At 32.7% G+C, this 19,272-nt stretch overlaps 2 protein-coding genes and 1 pseudogene across 4 annotated transcripts in view; 1 reads left to right on the forward strand and 2 right to left on the reverse strand.

Moving 5' to 3' along the window:
• LOC143075118 (uncharacterized) overlaps nt 1-19,272 on the forward strand; it is a 103,026-nt gene that overhangs the window by 46,382 nt on the left and 37,372 nt on the right. The window lies entirely within an intron of this gene.
• Nucleotides 500-4,358, reverse strand: LOC143075117 (uncharacterized; annotated as a pseudogene).
• Nucleotides 12,844-17,386, reverse strand: LOC143076832 (uncharacterized). Its single transcript, XM_076252726.1, has 3 exons — nt 17,118-17,386; nt 13,790-14,052; nt 12,844-13,356 (listed from the first exon to the last, which is right to left on the reverse strand). Exons 1-3 carry the CDS (start codon nt 17,250-17,252, stop codon nt 12,870-12,872), a joined length of 885 nt encoding a protein of 294 aa, XP_076108841.1. The 5' UTR covers nt 17,253-17,386; the 3' UTR covers nt 12,844-12,869.

Here is a 19,272-nt window from a genome sequence, read left to right on the forward strand (position 1 = left end):
TTTTTTTAATATTTCAAATAAGTATGGGCCTATTTAATTTTTGCATTGATGTAAAACATATTATTGTAGTTGTATATGGTAAGCAGATTTGTGATGCTTCAAATAACCTGTTTGTTTTTAAAGATTTATAAATACCCTGTCACGACAAGTCTAAGTTTTTGAAAGATGGTTTCTGCTTTGTATCGATCTGATGAGTTAAGCCTAATTTAATCCTTATTATTGTTTTGCATAGTTTGTTTTTGTGTTGTGCCGTTGCATTACTGTCTCTGCAGGTTTTTATGATAGTTAACTCCGCCACATTCTTAATATGACTGTCCCAAGTCGGTTTTTTTTTTTGGGGGGGGGGTCTGTAGAAATCTCATAGAATTACAGAGTGTAGGAAGCTGCATACAAATTAAGTCCTTGAAGTATATTGCACTGTTACGCAACGTTTTATGCACACCATCTGATTGTTGAACTAAACAGAAAATTGTGCGAAAAACGTCGGAGGATTATAACATTGATGAAGGATATTTTATTGTATGTACAATGTATATAATGATTAAATCAGATAAATGATTATAAATGTTCACATGCTATATTATTTCACAAAGTATAAAAGGTAAATATAACATAGTAGATATAGGAAGATGTGGTATAAGTGCCAATGAGACAACTCTCCATCCAAGTCGAAAATTATAAAAGTAAAGCATTATAGGTCAAGTTACGGAACCTTGACTCATATCGAACAGCACATGTTTTACTTAGATTGTGCCGATTTCAAACAATTTCAAGCATTGCATATAGATGAATACAAAAAGCATATTCATCATAAGAAAGGTATCTCTACATATATATAAACAGCGAAAAAAAAACCATTAATGTCATCGTCTTATTAGATTAAAGTTACTTTCAAACACGTTGAACTGTACAAAAAAAAAACCAACAGGCGAAGCAGGTCAGTTGCTCTTTTGGGTATATTGATAATACTCTTATGATGATCTTAGTTTTAATTTACACCAATTCTCAGATTTACATGTACTTTAGGTTGTATATATTTCAAAATCACGATTCATGTATATGTAGGAATATTTGTACATACATGGAATGCATGAAGAATACCTTGCAAATTGTTACACTTTGTGTTTAATCCTTTCGTATAATGAATAACACAATAATTAATCCTAACTTATCAATATGTGGTGTGTACAACATAAACAATAATTCGGTGAGTTGCGTAAATTATCTTTGTGTCACTAAGTTACCTTTTCACATCAAAGTTAATTTATATGCAAAACTATACAATCATTTCAGTGTACACAAATACCACTAAGGACAGGCTAAAGACGAATGTTGGTGTAACAGTATCAAATCCTGAAATTGATACAATAATGGTTAATGTTTATTTACGTATGTCATAGTGAACACAAAGGAAACACATATAATTTACCAAGGAGTGTAATTTTATCTTACGAATATTCTTATTTATTGTACACAAAAACATACATACGACCTACACATTGTTAGAGAAAATTAAAAGAAGGGTAAGACTTAAGACAGTTCGTTTCTGTTCCACAAGTGTTATCATTAGTTTTTCATATTATTCTTTTGTAATGAATAGCGACAAATTAAAAAAAATAATTGGACTCTCTTGTCATAAGATAATGGTTAACCAATTCATAATCACGAACGCCCATTTTTCATTTTGTTTTTACAAAAATACACTAACTGAAACGTAATGTTAACAGAGAAAAATATTGCATATGCAGATAATGATAATGTCACTATGTATGTTTATATATGTTGATGAACAAAACAATGTACAATTGTTGTAATGTAGTACACATTCTTGTTTAGTTGTCTCATGAAGCACGTCATAGAACGTGGGTTTTTCTTGCTGTGGTGAAGACCATATGGTGACATTCGGTTGTTTTTGCTCTTGGGTCGATCGAGTTGTTGTCTCTTTGACCCAGAAAGAGATTAAACCAAAAAAAAATTGATGACGTCAACTTTTAAAAACACGTGCATTAAAGCTGACAAGTATATTATAGTTTAAGAATTGGGCATATCCATGGCGTTAGTTTTAGAATCTTTTATCTTTAAATCATAACTTATTTAGAAGAAGAATGGCGTATATAAATAAACGTTAAAGAGCTAAAACCCATCTTCATCCCCCTAACAAATTATCAGAATCCTGTATTTCACTAGTTATCGTTAGTTACTGTCTTTAACATTTCTCTTTTATTGATGCTTTTATCTTGAATCAAGTTTTTTCATAAAAATTTTAATATTTGTTATATTTGGGTCTTATATACATGTTCATTAATATTCGGGAACCTAAATCTTTTGTATAAAAACCTACCATCACCGTTAATAACGATATATTCTTGCATCGGGGGAAGTCTTTTGGTACTTTTTTATGATACTTAGGAGATTCGTTTATCATCATTCCCATCCCATTGGTATTGTGGAGATCGATGTGACAATGGAAACACCAGAGGCCTGGAATATCTGCCTTGAATCGGATGACGACATATGCACCTGTCGGTACAATAATTGTATCCTTTTGTGGTGGATTATCCCAATTTAACGTTGGATGATTTCCATTTGACCATGTCGAATTTTGCCATTGTGCATTGTTACAGAAATTTTTTCCATCGTTGCATATAATATCTTGTTACCTCTATCCGGTATCAATTTGCCGGTTGATGAATTATAAGAGGCAAAACCCATTTTCATGACGTAAAAAGAATGACCATGTAGATGAATAGGATGTGACCAGCCAGCTCCATTACCAATGTTTGTCAAAACAAATTGATACACCTGATCGGTATTATCTGTATCTATGGTGTCGTAGTACGTACATTCACAGATACTTGATTCGCTACATTCACCACAGTTTTGTTCAACCTTATCCCATTCGGCATATGCTGCTACAGTCGGAGGAAGGAATTGATTTCCATTTACTGACCATGGAGTGTTACCATTCTCCGCCAGAAAAGCAAAATTATAAAATCGTTCTATTGCCACTCCTTTAACTTCTTCAATATTTGAATTGGGATCTATTGTTTTGGCGTCATTCCAGGTAAGACATGTTCTGTTTTGATCTGGTGGATAATAAAGATATGGGCAATTAAAGATCTTACATTGTTTTCCCTGTGAGCAACTATTTGGTGATCCCTTTGGTGGATTAAGATTTACCGTTGTGTCAGTATAATATATAATGGCTTCGGCTGCGTGATACTGATTCAAAGAGGCTGGCTCTACTTCTAAAGTTTCCGCTACCAATAAATTATTTACCGACACCTGGTCTGTTTTCAAAATAAAATCAATTCTTTCACCTAGATGTATGATCAAGGAGTCTACTTCAATCGGTTCAATTTCAAATCCATCAGACGCAACTATACGAATTGATTCATGACCTTGAATATAAACACGAAAGGGATATAGAGTTGCTGCACCTATGACTCTAAAACGATAATATGTATTCGGTTCAACATCGTATGTTGTCAGCGGAGCTTGGTTATGTGCCGTTAGTGAATTGTAAAAGCGACCTTTTCCATTTATTATGCCAGAATGACAGTGAAAACGAGTAAAATAAGCGCTCGATATATCAGATGTAGTATCAATTTGTTTATTTTCTTGAAGGTCAAATGTACCGGATCATCAAAGTGATTCCAGTCCTGAATGGTAACCGTGTGTACTTTTCCATTGTTATCATCCTGCGAAGTAGATATATTCAAAGTGGACAATGGTATGATAACCAGTGGTCCATATAGTCCTGCGCTTCGTTGATCTCCAATATGTGCGTGATAGAAACTTGTTCCAAATGGCGATGCATAAAATGAATATGTATAAATTTGTCCCGGAAAGATTGGACATTGTGAAAAAAAAAGCGATACCATCAGACCACGGTGTTTTTTTTATTGGTGTATACCATGAAAGTGAATTGTTGTACTTTCGGTATGCATTAAATTTCGCATGTGTACAATGATATTTTGATTCTCATATGATGTTATTTGAGGACCCGGAAACCGGCGATTGACAGCTATAACCATACGAGATCCGTATCCGTCTGCAGCGATAAATTCCTCTTCTTCTTCTTGGCTATACTCTTTATTCAAGTCGTTGAATGGTCGAAATCTACCTCCGGAAGGCACGAGTAAAATCATTTCCTTTTCATCCATCATGGTTAACCTGTGTTCTATTGTTAGATAGCACTCGCATGTCTTATCATTTCTTCTACATGTGTCATTTTTAAACGCTACTCCTTGTGTCTTCAGAATATCCCACCATGTGTCGTTAGGATTTTGACACTTGACATCAATAGTGCCAATCATAGTTAAAACAAATATCATATGAAGTAATCGCTGCATTGCTCTTCTAAAATGTAGAAATTATATATCTATCATATCTTAATTTACATAAAAAAGTATGTGGTTCAACAGTTTTACTGACACTAATTTCATAGCAATGCATTATTCCTTATGCATTGAAAACCATTTTTGCTTGTACAATGTACTATTACACTTTTTCCAATAATGTTATGTCAATAGAACATTGCAGTATTATCGGAAGCTAAACGAAGGGATCGTGTCATTTTTCAAAGTTTTGCAATTTAATAAAAAGTCCAGTGTTTAGACGCATATAATTAATAAATTTTATTTGTGATTTTAATATTGTTTAGCATTGGATACGCTGCTAGATTGCCACTCGATCCAGATGGTTTCATAAGCTCAGTAGTCAGTACTCCGGTACTTATCATATTTACATCAAACCTTACCAAAATAGGTCGTTTAAAAGATAATAATAACATAATAAATTTCGAACTTAAAAAATAACGTTTCATCTCCCTCAAGCAATTTGAAAGTTGACCTATGTTGGATTTAGTTTTTCTGTGTTCTTTTTGTGTCATATGGCTCTTCAATTGGTTCATATCTTATATATATATATTTGGCTTTACGTATTGACTTTCAACATTCCTAACGTAGAAAAATCCACGAAAGCGACACAGATGCAAGATACATTTGTATTTATAAAGTTTTTTATTATTTTTTAAACATGATTTATTGTTTCACATCAGGAAATAATTAAACCTTTGACGACAAAGAATGCTGTTTTAGGAGTAGCTAATGGGACATCAAGTCCAAATCGTCAGCAAAAAACTAAATGGATGAACTGGTAATGGTGAGACAATTTGAAAAGTAAAATACTATTTCATAGAGTAGAATTTTGCAGATATGTTATTATCTCTGCCATAAAGTTATTTTTTAAAGTTTATTTACTAGTCATTTTGAGATGATCATAGATTTTTGTTGTTATTTTATTATTTTTACTTGTTAAATCACCAACAAAATTTTTTTTTGTTTGTTTACAAAACCTTTAATGTTCGTCCTTTTATGGTATTCTTTTCTGTTTTTGATTTTGATAATCCTTTAAATTGTACAACATTTAAACGAAAATATCAATTTAAACAAAAGCACAATAAGACATGAGACGATATCAAATATCATTTTAAATTTCATTTTTCCGCAGGTAATTTTTTGTAATTTTGTAAATGAGAATCTGTTACGTAAGTTGAAGCTGCATATTTTTTTATTGCAACACTTGCATGAACACACCCTAAAAGTTACCCAGATCCATGTTTTGTTTTGAATTTTTACGATACCATTGTTGGAAAGATTTGCTAAAAACTATTGGTACGTCCCTACCATTAAAACTTAATTTTTATTTTGCAAAACATATCCTCTCATTATCATGATTATTCCTCTTTGGAAGGTACATTATATGCACCTTTATTGTTTATCTTTCGTAGCCAAGCTACATACAGTTTTTTGTAACTCTTATAATTTTCCGTCTTTGGAAATCTTTGCAATAGATTTATCATTCCATGCATATCATTAGAAACTTTTCACTAAATTTTATGAAATAAAACTTTACTCGCGGTCGTAGTCATTTGTTGTATTTTCAGATTTGTTTCCAGTTCAGATTGCAAATTCTAACAAGTGCTTCATTGTGCAATTATTGATCGGGAAAATACTTAGGCAGATCTTACTTAATTATAAGCAGTTTATCACACTTGTTATAACTTATATTCTTAAGATATTAATCTGTGATGTTTTCAACCAACATCAACATTCCAAATTAAACCTAGAATTGATTTTGGTTGTCAAATATATTTTTTGTTTCAAAATAGAGACAATAAAATGAGATGAAAGCAATACAAATCCCACTGGAGTCAAAACTGCAATTTGAAGTGCTACTGAGCAATCGTTAAAGGAGGATAAAAATAAAACAAATATATATTTATGTCTAAGTCAGGAATATGACAGTTGTTATCCATTCGTTTGATGGGTTTGAGTTTTTTATTTTTTTTATTTAATTAGGGACTTTCCGGGTTTAATTTTTCCTCGTAGTTCAGTATTTTTGTGATTTTAATTGTTAAAGTATGACATACTATGCTGAAAAAAATGACACTAAAATAATACAATATCAGTATTCGTATTTTAAGAATAAGCGGTTCTCTTTTTCAAGTTTAAACTGGATTTTGAAAAGTGAAAACCTTCTTCCAATTTTGACGAGCTTCAAATGGAAAAAAAAAGAAAAGTGAAGACAGATGGATAAATCAAGTACACTTTACTCCTCAACTAGTCGATACTGCTGTCATAATTATTATATTTTGTATCTTTACCGGAAAGAAACAACCAATGAACAAAGATAATATGCCTTTGTTTTTGGTCTAAATTTTAGCATTTAAACGTAGCTATAGGTTATTAATTAAACATTTGGCCTCAATATATAACTGAAAAACTCAAAAGTTCCAAAGGGGGAAGTCCATGAAGAACATGACAAAATCAAACTCTCAACTATACCAACCAACGGAATCACAATATAACAACAAGTTATTTTCCTGACTTGGCACAGACAAAAGTGTTGACTATGAACATACATTTATTGTAGGAATGCATAAAGAGCAGGCTAATGCCGCTACAAGGCAGCACTCGCACCCGCAAAGTGGGAAGGGATTATTATAAGTTGCAAAACTTGTGTCCAAATCCTCTATAAATAAATATGTTTAAACTAAACTATATTAGTGTACCTTTCTGAAACTGTTTACAACTTTACATATATCTATCAAGAGATCAAGAGTGCATTTCTTTCTAACCAAAGTTTAGTAAACGTTGTGTCATTTGTTATAGTTTGTTAAACGTTACAGTAGTAGAAACAAATGCATCGTTTAAGGTGGTACCCAACACTTTCACTAAAACTTATTTGGCTCGTTTAATTTTCATAAAACTTTGACAAAGTATTTACTTTGACCCTTTGGCAAAAATATAAAAATTTCAAAAAATCTGAACCAACCATTTTATCAGGACTATTACACTGGTTATATAGCAGTTTGACAAACACTAATATTGATCACTGAGAAGCTTAATATTCCCTTTACTACACAACGTTATTAAAATGTTTAGCTGACTTTACAGAGTTATCTCCCTGTAGTGTTAGGTACCACCTTAATCAGGGTTTGCTGATCCTGTTTGAACTGTCAAAAACGCATGCAAATTTTGTTGTTATTTGAACTTATTACGCGGGGAAATAGCCTCGGTTGAAGATTTTATAGACACAGAGGACATCGCTCCTCTATGCATATTTAATTTTATTGACAGTTTTTCATTTTAATCAGATGAAGTATGAAGATAGTGATGAAAAGCCGTTTTAAAAAAAGAGTTATGTTCTTGCTTACCATAACTCAAATTTAGGTATTACATTCCTTTCTTTCATAGCTGTTATTTTATGAAAGAAAGGATGATAATACCTAAATTTGAGTAAATTTAGACAATATTTTGAGTTATGGCAAGCAAGAACATGTTTAGATAATTGATTTAATGTTAAAGTTAGAAAGAAATGCATCGTTTGAACTAACATAACGACAAACGACAAACAGTAGACGCATTAGCAGCGAGTGTATAGTTTGTCAAAGATTATGCAAACTTTGCAAAAGTATGTTAGAAACAAATGATCGAAACGTGTGCACGCTGAACTGTTTGTACTGCTAGTGTAAGAACAAAATTCGCTCCAAATAACATAATATTTGTTTTTCGTCTCCTTTTTGTGTGAATTACGTAAAAAAGTAAAAAAAAAATACAGTAATGTGACATAAAGTCGTTATTAATCATGTCTATGTCATTTGGTGTTCTGTGAAAAGCTGTCTCGTTGGGAATTGTACTATACATCTTTTTTATACACTACAAACCATTAAAGTCTGAAATGGCCTATATCTGTACTCGACTGTACTGATTTTTACTCGACCAGTCTGAATTGGTCTGACTTTTACATGACATTACTCGACCCCAGTCTGAACCGTACTTGACTGTACTGAATCGTACTTGACCCTTATCTTTGTCGTTGAAAATAGTCTGAACTATTACTCGACCAGTCTGAAACAGTCTGAACCCATTCTCGACATGTACTCGACCTATTTTTCCAGTCTAAACTATACTTAACCAAAGGTCTGAACAATACTCGACCAGTCTGAACCATACTAGACCAAAAAACCTCTACTTTTTTAACTGTTAAGATAAATTACTTTTTAGCTGACATATATAACAACAGCCAACAAAATTTATTAAAAATTTAACCTGATAAAAGAAATATATCTCTGATTATATTTAGGATAAAAAGAATATATTATATATAACTTCTATCAAAAAGGGAAAAAAATAAATAAAATTGTTTTTCTGATTAGTGGTGAAATATAAAGTTTAACCTCTTCTTGGGGGCAAACTCATAAATAAGATCACACCTGGTCAGAGGTATTAAATTCTAAATAACATTGATTCAAAATTGCAATATCCTGTTTAAATTAAATAACAAGGCCTTTCGAATATACATGTATGTACTAGATAAGTAATACACGAATAAAGAAAATAGGGCTTTCTTTTTACCTGTAAAATACACATGTACTGAGGTAATTAGAATATATTAGTGTGCTTTATGTATGTCATGTTAATTTGACAAAAAAAATTTTTTTTAATGTTACTTTGGAAAACATTTCCTTTTTTAAAAAGGTTATCAAGGATTGCTATGGAAATTATATTATCATGATTATATTAAATTCTTGGTTTAATAAAACAAAACAATTAAGCTCTCATTTTTAAAAAAATTATTAAGTTGTTTTATATACTATTTTATACATATCTTAATAAAGAAAACATTCACTGCATCATTACCTGAACTCAACTGACACCATAAATCTATACTAGGCTTAAGTTAATGGTGAAAATAATCCATAAAATACTTTTTTTGAATAATGTTGAAAATATGAGTCACAATTAATTTTTTTAGATTATTTGAATAGCTTGTTTTATTTATATTTTAAAAGTTGATATATATTATTATGTAAGTGTTGATTAATATTGAGTTGAAGTTGTATTATGATTGATTATTGTGAAATTTTAATTTCAATACCGTATTGAATACATTTTTAATTTCAAGTTGTTGTTCAAATTTCATTTTTATTAAAAAAAAATCCTAAATTGACAAAATTCAGTTGATAGATACAAAGAATAGGTCTAGGTTGGTTAAGACTTGGTCGAGTATGGTTCAGACTGGGTCGAGTACGGTTCAGACTTGGTCGAGTACTGTTCAGACTAGGTCGAGTACGGTTCAGACTCGTATAAAATGGTTAAGTACTGGTCAAGAACACATTCAGACTGTTAAGTATGGTTCAGACTACAGTCGAGTATTATCAAGTAAATCTCAGACGAATTAAGACTGGTCGAGTAAAAATCAGTACGGTCGAGTACAGATAAAGGCCATTTTTAGACTTTTAATGGTTAGTGATACTAATACACACATTTTTGGACAAACGAAAAATACGGACAGACAAAACAGAAAATAGCCCATAAGGCCACACCAATTTGATTCCTTGTTCGACGGACCCGCCCGCACCTATTTTTTTCAAAACAGATTTTTTTTTATCTTCCCGCTTCCCGCATCCGGAAATGTAATCATGTCCATTTCCCGCATCGTTTTTTTGTTGTAAATATTATAAAAAGATATCAACATTTGTTTTTAAATCACAGTCTAACCTGCATATAACGATTTCAAACATAAAAGCACCCCACCACACTGTGTAAATATATGTGAGAATATTTGTTACAGCATGAAACCTATTTATCCAAAGTGGGAGTGCTACGATATAAGTTTATAACAGCGGAAATACCTGTAAAGAACAAAAAATTGGTTTCTTTCCCCCTTACTTATATTCCCTATCAAAAAATGTTCGTTGTTAGAATAAAGTACAAAGAACTTCTGAAGGATTTGCCTCCAACTGCAATTATATTGTATGCTGACGAAACAAAACTATCCATAGCCGCTGCATGTTTATGCACCTGTCCTGATTGATTCGGGGGCCTGTCGTTCAGCAGTTATCGTTTGTTGATTTTGTTCATTGGTATTTTCCCGTTTGGATATATAAATTAGATCGTTGATTTTCCTGTTCGAATTGTGTACGCTAATAATTTTGGGGTCCTTTATAGCTTGCTGTTTGGTCTGTATCAAAGCCCTGTGTAAAAGACCGTACTTTGACCTGTGTTTGTTATTATCAGGTTGAGAACAACCCTCCCTCAGACAAGGGGTCAATAGTGCTAATATACAAAACCTTTGAAAACTTAGTATTTTGTTCTTGTAAAGAGGAGAGAACTTTACATCATATTTTAAACAACTTTTTTCTAAAAGAGGGGTCCACTTATTTTGAATAACATTAACCAGGCCATACGTCAGTATGGTATCAGAAATATGTAATAAGTATCAACGAACAATGTAAATTAAACCATACGTCAGTATGGTGTCAAAATGAGGTACAAAGACCGTTAAAAATAAGGTATTTAGACCATACATCAGTATGGTATCAAAAAGTGATCCAATTGTTAATATTATTTGTTATTACAATACAAAGAAAATAAAAAATCTAATAAAGTAAAATAATGACAAGCAATTGTAAAATTCTAATAATAAACAAAAAGTATATAACACAATCATCACACTATGTAACAACATATATAACATCAATGAAAGTCCCCATGGCACTGACAGCAAGGAGAGTGGTGGGGAGGTGGTGGCAAAAAGCTGACCAAAACAATAGAAGTTCATGTATTCCTTGCATCAGATATCATACACCAACATCGTGAGAAGTAATGACGTAGCAATATAGATAAGAATGGAATGTGCACTGTGACATCATAGACCGTGTGCAAAGATAATTAACTACCCAATAGAGTGAGATGACAAGTTCATAATAAACTCCAATTATAATAAATATAATTTTAATTTTATGACTTCACTTGTTCTTGATTTATTATAAATGATTTTATCTAATACCAAATTAATGTCTCTAGTTCAAACATAAACTCTTTAACACAGAAATTATAATAATGCCTTGAGTTGCTGTCTCATAAGCATAAACCCAAATCTCAATTTCTAAAGGACAAATGTCTGAAGTTTGTAATAAACTGTAAGTGTGATGAGAAGTATATTAATATATATAAAGACTAAGTACTAAACTATTATTTATTCAAGAATCTAAAAGTATATGCATTTATTTACAATATGGCAACTGGGGACTTATACAACTGCAATTAAAAACCAATAATGTATAATGTTCTATCTCCATATGCAAAGGGAGATAACTCTAACTAAATCTTGAAACTTGGAATTGAGATAATTTTTCATAGATTGACTAAAAATTTTGTATCGAAATAGCCAAATACAGATGCTTGCAGCTGTAGCCCCAAGTTGAAATAATGAGAAGGATAAATAAAGGCAACAGTAGTATACCGCTGTTCAAAACTCATAAATCCATGGACAAAAAACAAAATCGGGATAACAAACTAAAACCGAGGGAAACGCATTAAATATAAGAGGAGAACAACGACATAACACTAAAATGTAACACATATAGACAAAATCCCACGAGAATAACAAATATAACATATATATATAACATCAAAACCAAATACATGAATTTGGGATAGACAAGTACCGTGACACGTCTTATCGCAATGTGAATTTACACTCAAAAATAAGAGAAAACAAACGACACAACGTTATAATGTAATACACACAGAAACGAACTATAATATAACAATGACCATATTCCTGACTTGGTACAGGGCATTTTTAAAGGAAAAAATGGTGGGTTGAACCTGGTTTTGTGGCATGCCAAACCTCGCACTTTTATGGCCATGTGAAATATAACATCAAAATGACAACACAGGACTACAATATAAATAAATTGGAGAACACAATTGACAAAGAATCACACGAACAACAGCCAACATAAGGCAACAAGTTCAAAATTTTAATATGCCAGAAGTGTATTTTGTCCACACAAGACCTATGTGTGACGCACAGATACAAAAGTTTGAAAGCCGAAACGAGTACAAAGTTGAACAGCATCGAGGACCAAAAGATCAAAAAGGTTGTGCCAAAAACGGCAAGGGTTTTCTGTTAAGTTACCAGAAAATCCCTATAATTTAGAGTAATTTATACTTTTGCAAACAGTAAATTTAATAAAATGAATATTCAAAAGATGTACATGATAAAGCTGAAGTATTAACTAATTACAGGAAACAACTGAAATACATTTACATAACCAGACATTTGAAACACAAAAGTAGACACATCCGAATACGTTTAAACCTCTACGCCAAGTGACGTCCTATTTGAAACTGAAAAATGACGAAAAAATGACGTCATTTGAATTAGTAAAACAGAGCATCAAAAAATGAAAAATGACGTCACATAAGAATGAATAAGATAGAATTAGGATTAATTTAAGATTATGTATTTGAACTAAATCAATTCACTCCTTGCTGTCAGTACAAATTTTAATTGTTCAAAGTAGAGGTCATTTGAATTTGAGCTTGTCTAAGTACATCTGGAGAGGTATGAATATATTTGGTATAACAATCTGAGGACCATCGTCCCAAAGTTTGAATAAGATGATCTTCCAGTCGTGCTTTGTGTGCAGTAGTTGCAGCACCACTTCTGAATGAATGACCATTATACTTTTCGCTGGATAATCCTAATTTGTCTAATGTACATTTTACATGAGAAATGAAAAAATTTCTTGACAATGGATCACCTTTATTAGTAATAAAAAAGGACTCAGAATTGCTAAAAATACTCATTCTGAGTCTATAGTATTTTTGAAGTACTACTACAGGACATATATCTGTATTGTTTTTGAACAAAGGAATAGTAATACCATACCTAAAAGGATCAGTCTTAGATTTCTTAAGGTGCACAAAAATACAATCATTTGATATTTGAACATCACTCAGACACAAATTTGATTCATGATCAATTTTTTTGCTGGTCATGTTTTTGAATTCTTGTCATATTTTCGATTTTCTCAGGTTTTATCCATACAAATGTATTTAAATTTTTTTTTACACGAGACCCCACTTTTGTCTTCATAAACCTGTTCAATAGATCATTTATGACCATTTGAATTTTTGTCATGAAATCCTTGTTATTTTTTCTTGGTTTAAAGGGTAAAAAACAATTCCAATGTTAACAAATAGTAAAGTCTGAAGAAAACCCTTTTCCCGCCATCTTCTAATTGTCTCGTATTTTGAAAACTACACACGAGACTATCGATTTTATTACTTTATTTTGTTTAAATATCAAAGTTGTTTTCATTTTAAGCAATCACATGAAATCCTTGTTATTTTAAATTAGAGCAGCAGACATCCTTAAAACATCTGTATAACTGTCAAAAATACAATTGCGTAGTAAATAACACATTTTGTATAAAATATCAAATGTTATGGGTAAACGAATTCTCTTAGGAATAATGGCATGTTTCTTTTTCAAACCTACTAATACTGATTTTAATTTTGGCAATGGTTTACCAACAAAATTCTCTAATGGATTAACACCCCCTTTAAGTAAGTAATAGAAACGTATACCACATAGGTAGGATTTAATGGTGGAATATCTCAGATGTTTATTAGATTCGCAATAGGTTATGAAACGCATCAACAAGTTCTCAGAAACTGGTGGTAACTGGAAAGTTGACCAAGTTGATCCTTGTAATTGTAAGAACTTAAGATAATGTTCATATCCCACGTAGTACAAAGCTTTAGTTGAATCTGCAACAGCGAAAGTTTGTAAATTTTCTACTGCGATGTCCAAATAATCTCTTCCAGGGTTGGACAAGGAGTTGCTGCTTTCTCTGCCTCTGGTGCTAACTGATGAAATTTGTTCATCTGTAAACGAGATTAAGAGTCAGCGATTAAGTTCATTTTTCCAGGCACATGTTCGCTGTAAAATGCAAAGTTAAACTTTGCTGCACACATAACAAGACGTCTCATCAGTTTCATGATTATTGGATCTTTTAACCGACCTTTAGTTAGAATAATAACAGACGCTAAATTGTCACAGTGAAATAAAATGCGCTTTTTATACCATCCTTTTCCCCATAAAACAGCTGATACCACGATAGGATATAACTCCAAAAAAGCGATAGATAGAGTTTTATCCGAAATAGTTGGGAGGTCTGTAGGCCAAGTGTCACAAAACCATTTTCCTTGATAAAAACCTCCAAAACCAATGGTAGACGAAGCATCCGTAAATAAATGCATGTCAGCTGTAGATGTTAAATGAGATTCATAGAACATGTTAATTCCATTCCAAGTTGACAAAAAATGTAGCCACATTGTTAAATCAGATTTACACTCTTTATTTAAATGGACATAATGGTGGCTCTCTTTGACAGAACACATCAGTCTATATAGGTAAGTAACAAAGGCTCGACCTGGCAGAATTACTCTAGTAGCAAAGTTAAGATGTCCAAGTAATTGTTCGAGTACTCTACGCGTACAAGATTTTTTTATCTAAAACAAAACTTATAAATTGTGTGATTCTCTCAACCTTGTCTAACGGAAGTCTAGCCTGCATATTAATTGTGTCCAAAATAATGCTAGGTATTCTAGTTCACAAACTGGTCCAACAGTCTTCTTACTTGACAAAGGAATATTAAGTTTGTTAAAAATAGGCTTAACAACGCCATTGTTCTTTCTCCACAATCAGAAGGTTTGTCTACAGTTAAAAAGTCATCTAAAAGATGGAAAATGACTTTGATATCATAATTGTTCTGAGCTATCCAGCACACACTTGTAGATAAAGAGTCGAACAGACGGGGACTAGAACGACACCCAAAAGGTAAACGAACGTAATGATAGTACTGACCATTCCACTTGACACAAAAGAGATGCCACTGTTCTTTTTTAATCGGAAGTTGTTTGAACGCATCTGAGATGTCCACCTTACAACAGAGGGACTTAGAACCATATCTTTGAATCGCATTAATAGCATCATCAATTTTAATGTATGTCAAGGAACATAGGTCTTTATCTATTAAATCGTTAACACTGTAGTGCTCATCTAAATTATGAGGAGATGATAAATCAATTATAAGCCTTTGTTTTTTGGAATATTTGTGTGTAGCAATACCCAATGGACTTACTCTATAACTTAAAAAAGGGGGTTGAGAAAAAGGGCCCTTTAAAAAACCTTTATCAACCTCCTGTTGTAACAAATTTGTGACTACTTCAGGATTTTTCCTGGCAGTTAAAGAATTTTTACATTCATAAATAGGTAAATTTACATCTGAAACTAACATATCAAATCCATAACGAAGGCTGTTACATAAAAAGTTCACAAAATGTCTATCTGGATGATTTAAAAGTTCCCTTTCTAATTGATCAATGTTTATAGGTGTTGACGGAACATCTGTTGTATCAATAGAATCTAGTCATTTTGATTTACTGTTGGGCTGTCTAACTGGGAATGATTTGTTATGTTCCTGTTGGGTTCCTGGCATAGATTTATTAGTGGAACATTCAAACTTCCCATGGGTTTTCTTGCAGATTTTACACACGTGAGCATATCGGCAATAAGGTTTGACACAACCTTTGGGTTGATTAAAATTATTACAGATTTGCATTCCATCATGCACCACAATATCTCTTCCATATTTATCCTGTGTAGGTTGAGTTTTAGAATTTTGATATCCCCTGTTATTCCCACACATAGATGATTTGTGAAGTGTTGAAGAACAGAAATTGCACATATTAACTGTAGATCCAGCACAAACCATTTGTCTCAATTCTAAATCACCCCTTGACCAGTCAATTTTTATATTGTGTTCTTGTAACATGATTGAACATTTGCGCTAAACATTTTATGGTATTCAAAAAATTTTCCTGGCCACACATTTGCGGTTTCAATTATGTGTGATAGGTAGCAATCCAATTCCTCTGCCCTGTTTGGAAAAACTTGACACATAATTTTTTTTAATCTTCCAAAAGCTATAATGAATTCGTCTAAAGTTAAATTCCGTTTTAATCGGTCATCATTTTCCTTAAACTTTTGCTGATTGGGTGTTTCATAGTTTGGAAGTAGAAGAATGTTTAAGTTTATGTCTTTACCTGAGATGATTTTGGTGCGAATCTCTGGAGAAACCATATCAACTCCGGAAAATGCTGTGGCAGGATATCCATGTTTTGTCATTTGCATGTGTTGGTTTTGCATGGAAAAGATAGGAACTTGTGATGCAAAACTGTTCGGAAAAGTCATCTGATTGGGGTTTGTTTGTGTAAATTCTCCCAACGTAGGGTTTTGAACACCAAATGTGTTTTGGTTAACGGGTAAAGTTGATCCAGGCCCGGGGTTAAAGTTCATGGCGGAATGCAAGTTGAATTTATTATTATTAGTCTGTTTTGGAACACCGGCAATAACTTGCTGACATAATTGCAAAGTGTTGTTAACAAGAGCATAGTCAAGCGTGTTGAGATCAGTCCTGGGCGGAAATGTGTGGTTTTGATGCGCAGAAGCACCTATTACTGGTAAAGGCGTGGGTTCCACTGTATTCATCCGCGATGTAGATGCTATCGGAATTAAGCTAGAAAATTCGGCATTTTGAGTATTTGTAGGTGATAGAATAACATCATCTTCTATATTTGGTGATAAAGACGTATTTACAGTAGCACTGATGTTGTTAGTTTCAGTATTTCCATTGTCAGAACTTTCCGGACTACTTTTTTTATTATCCAAGAAAATACGCTTCAATTGTTTTCGGATATTTTAATCCCTAGCAAAGCTAATTTCTCTTTCAGCTCTGTTGAAGTCCAATTATTCGGATTATTAGGATCTAGTTCTGGACCACGTGTCCTTTTCCTGGTATCCCTTCTTTTAGAAGCCATAACGAGACGAACGTTTTACACAAATAATTTGTCCAATATATTAACATCAGACTAAACTCAAAGTTATTCTATATGAAGAAGTCCTTCTTGATGTATAAATAAACAAAGTACACAGTTTCACGTCAAAAAGCTGACCAAAACAATAGAAGTTCATGTATTCCTTGCATCAGATATCATACACCAACATCGTGAGAAGTAATGACGTAGCAATATAGATAAGAATGGAATGTGCACTGTGACATCATAGACCGTGTGCAAAGAAAAGATAATTAACTACCCAATAGAGTGAGATGACAAGTTCATAATAAACTCCAATTATAATAAATATAATTTTAATTTAAAGTCCAGGAATATTAAAAAATTCTTGGACATGTTTTGACCATTTGACACCAGATAGATATATAGTTCTTTGAGACCTTTTGTACAAACAAATGTATTATAACTTATATTGATCCCTCACAAAACATGTAAAAGGGATATTTATAACATCAAGGGGTTGCCCCAAACTGATTATGACTTGGATGGAAAATTGTCTCATTGTCAGTCACACATACATAGACAAGATTTAATTATTTCTTGGTGAACAGGGAAAAATACTTCAGAAATTAAAGAAAATTAATGTCAAAGTACAAGTGATAAATCAAGTTTTAATATTGTCAAAACCTACTATTTTATGTTTACAAAAAAAAATTATAATCGCTCGCCTTTACTTTTCAAGCTTCGCCTAAAAAATTTGAAAATTAAATATTTTTTTGTTAAAATTTTCAAATCGCTCGCTCGCCCCAAATTTAGGAGTACAAAAATCCGTGGAACAAGAAATTAAATTGGTGTGGCCTAAAACAGGTAAATATAATCTTGATCGATGTTCTTATCAACCAATTTCGAAAGATAACTTAGTCGTCAGCAGTCTAATAATGAATGTTATTGCACATATTTGAAAAATCCGAGTTTATACCAGGTTTTTGTTGGGTTATATGTTGCTAAGTTTTTAGTTTTCTATGTTATGTGGACTGCTGTTTGTCTTCTCGTCGGTTTTCGTTTTTTTGCTATGACTGTGTCGGTTTGTTTTCGACCTTTGAGTTTGATTCTTCCTATGGTGTCTTTTGCCTCTCTTTTAAAATGTTACCTCTCCTTGCAAAAGTTTAGACACGTACTATACATAGAGGAATTTTTGTACAGTTATATATGATGTTGCCAATATATTTTTGCGGAGGCAGAGTTATGAGAGTTAATCAGATCTGCACACACTTTAAGAGAATCGTGTAGCAGTCATGTGTTCTCGAGTATGGGCGAGTAGAAATCGAAGAGTGGTTAAATGTGGTCGCGAAGGGGTCGGGTATTGGTCGAGTTGGTCTGGGATAAGATAAATATAGAAGTCGCAGTGATCTGGAAGCGATCGGACATTGGTCGTGTTAATCTAAAAATGTTCGGACATTAGTCGAGCAAAGGTCGAAATAATCGAGAACTGATCGGTAAAATTTGTGTGTTCCGACTAAACTCGACCTTTACACGATCCTTTCCCGATGAATTCGACCGGTACTCGACGAATTCTCGATCTCTTCTCGAGTGACTTGCTTCTTGGTCCTTACTCGATTGTCTTTGACATGTCAAAAACTCTCGGGTAGAAAGTCAGATCGCATGACGAGTAAGGTAGACTATTTGTGTCTTTTTGTGTCGGGATGTATAAGTACCGGGCCACGTCCACTTGTATATTTTGTCCATCTGATGAGTTAAGCCTTTTTCAACTGATTTTTATAGTTCGTTCTTATGTTGTACTGTTATACCACTGTCCCAGGTTAGGGGGAGGGTTGGAATCCCGCTTACATGTGCCTGTCCCAAGTCAGGAGCTTGTAATTCAGTGGTTGTCGTTTTTTTATGTGTTACATATTTGTTTTTCGTTCATTTTTTTTACATAAATAAGGCCGTTAGTTTTCTCGTTTGAATTGTTTCACATTGTCTTATCGGGGCCTTTTATAGCTGACTATGCGGTAAGGGCTTTGTTCATTGTTGAAGGCCGTAC

The sequence above is a fragment of the Mytilus galloprovincialis genome, chromosome 5, assembly GCF_965363235.1.
Source record: "Mytilus galloprovincialis chromosome 5, xbMytGall1.hap1.1, whole genome shotgun sequence".
Taxonomy (NCBI): Eukaryota; Metazoa; Mollusca; class Bivalvia; order Mytilida; family Mytilidae; genus Mytilus; species Mytilus galloprovincialis.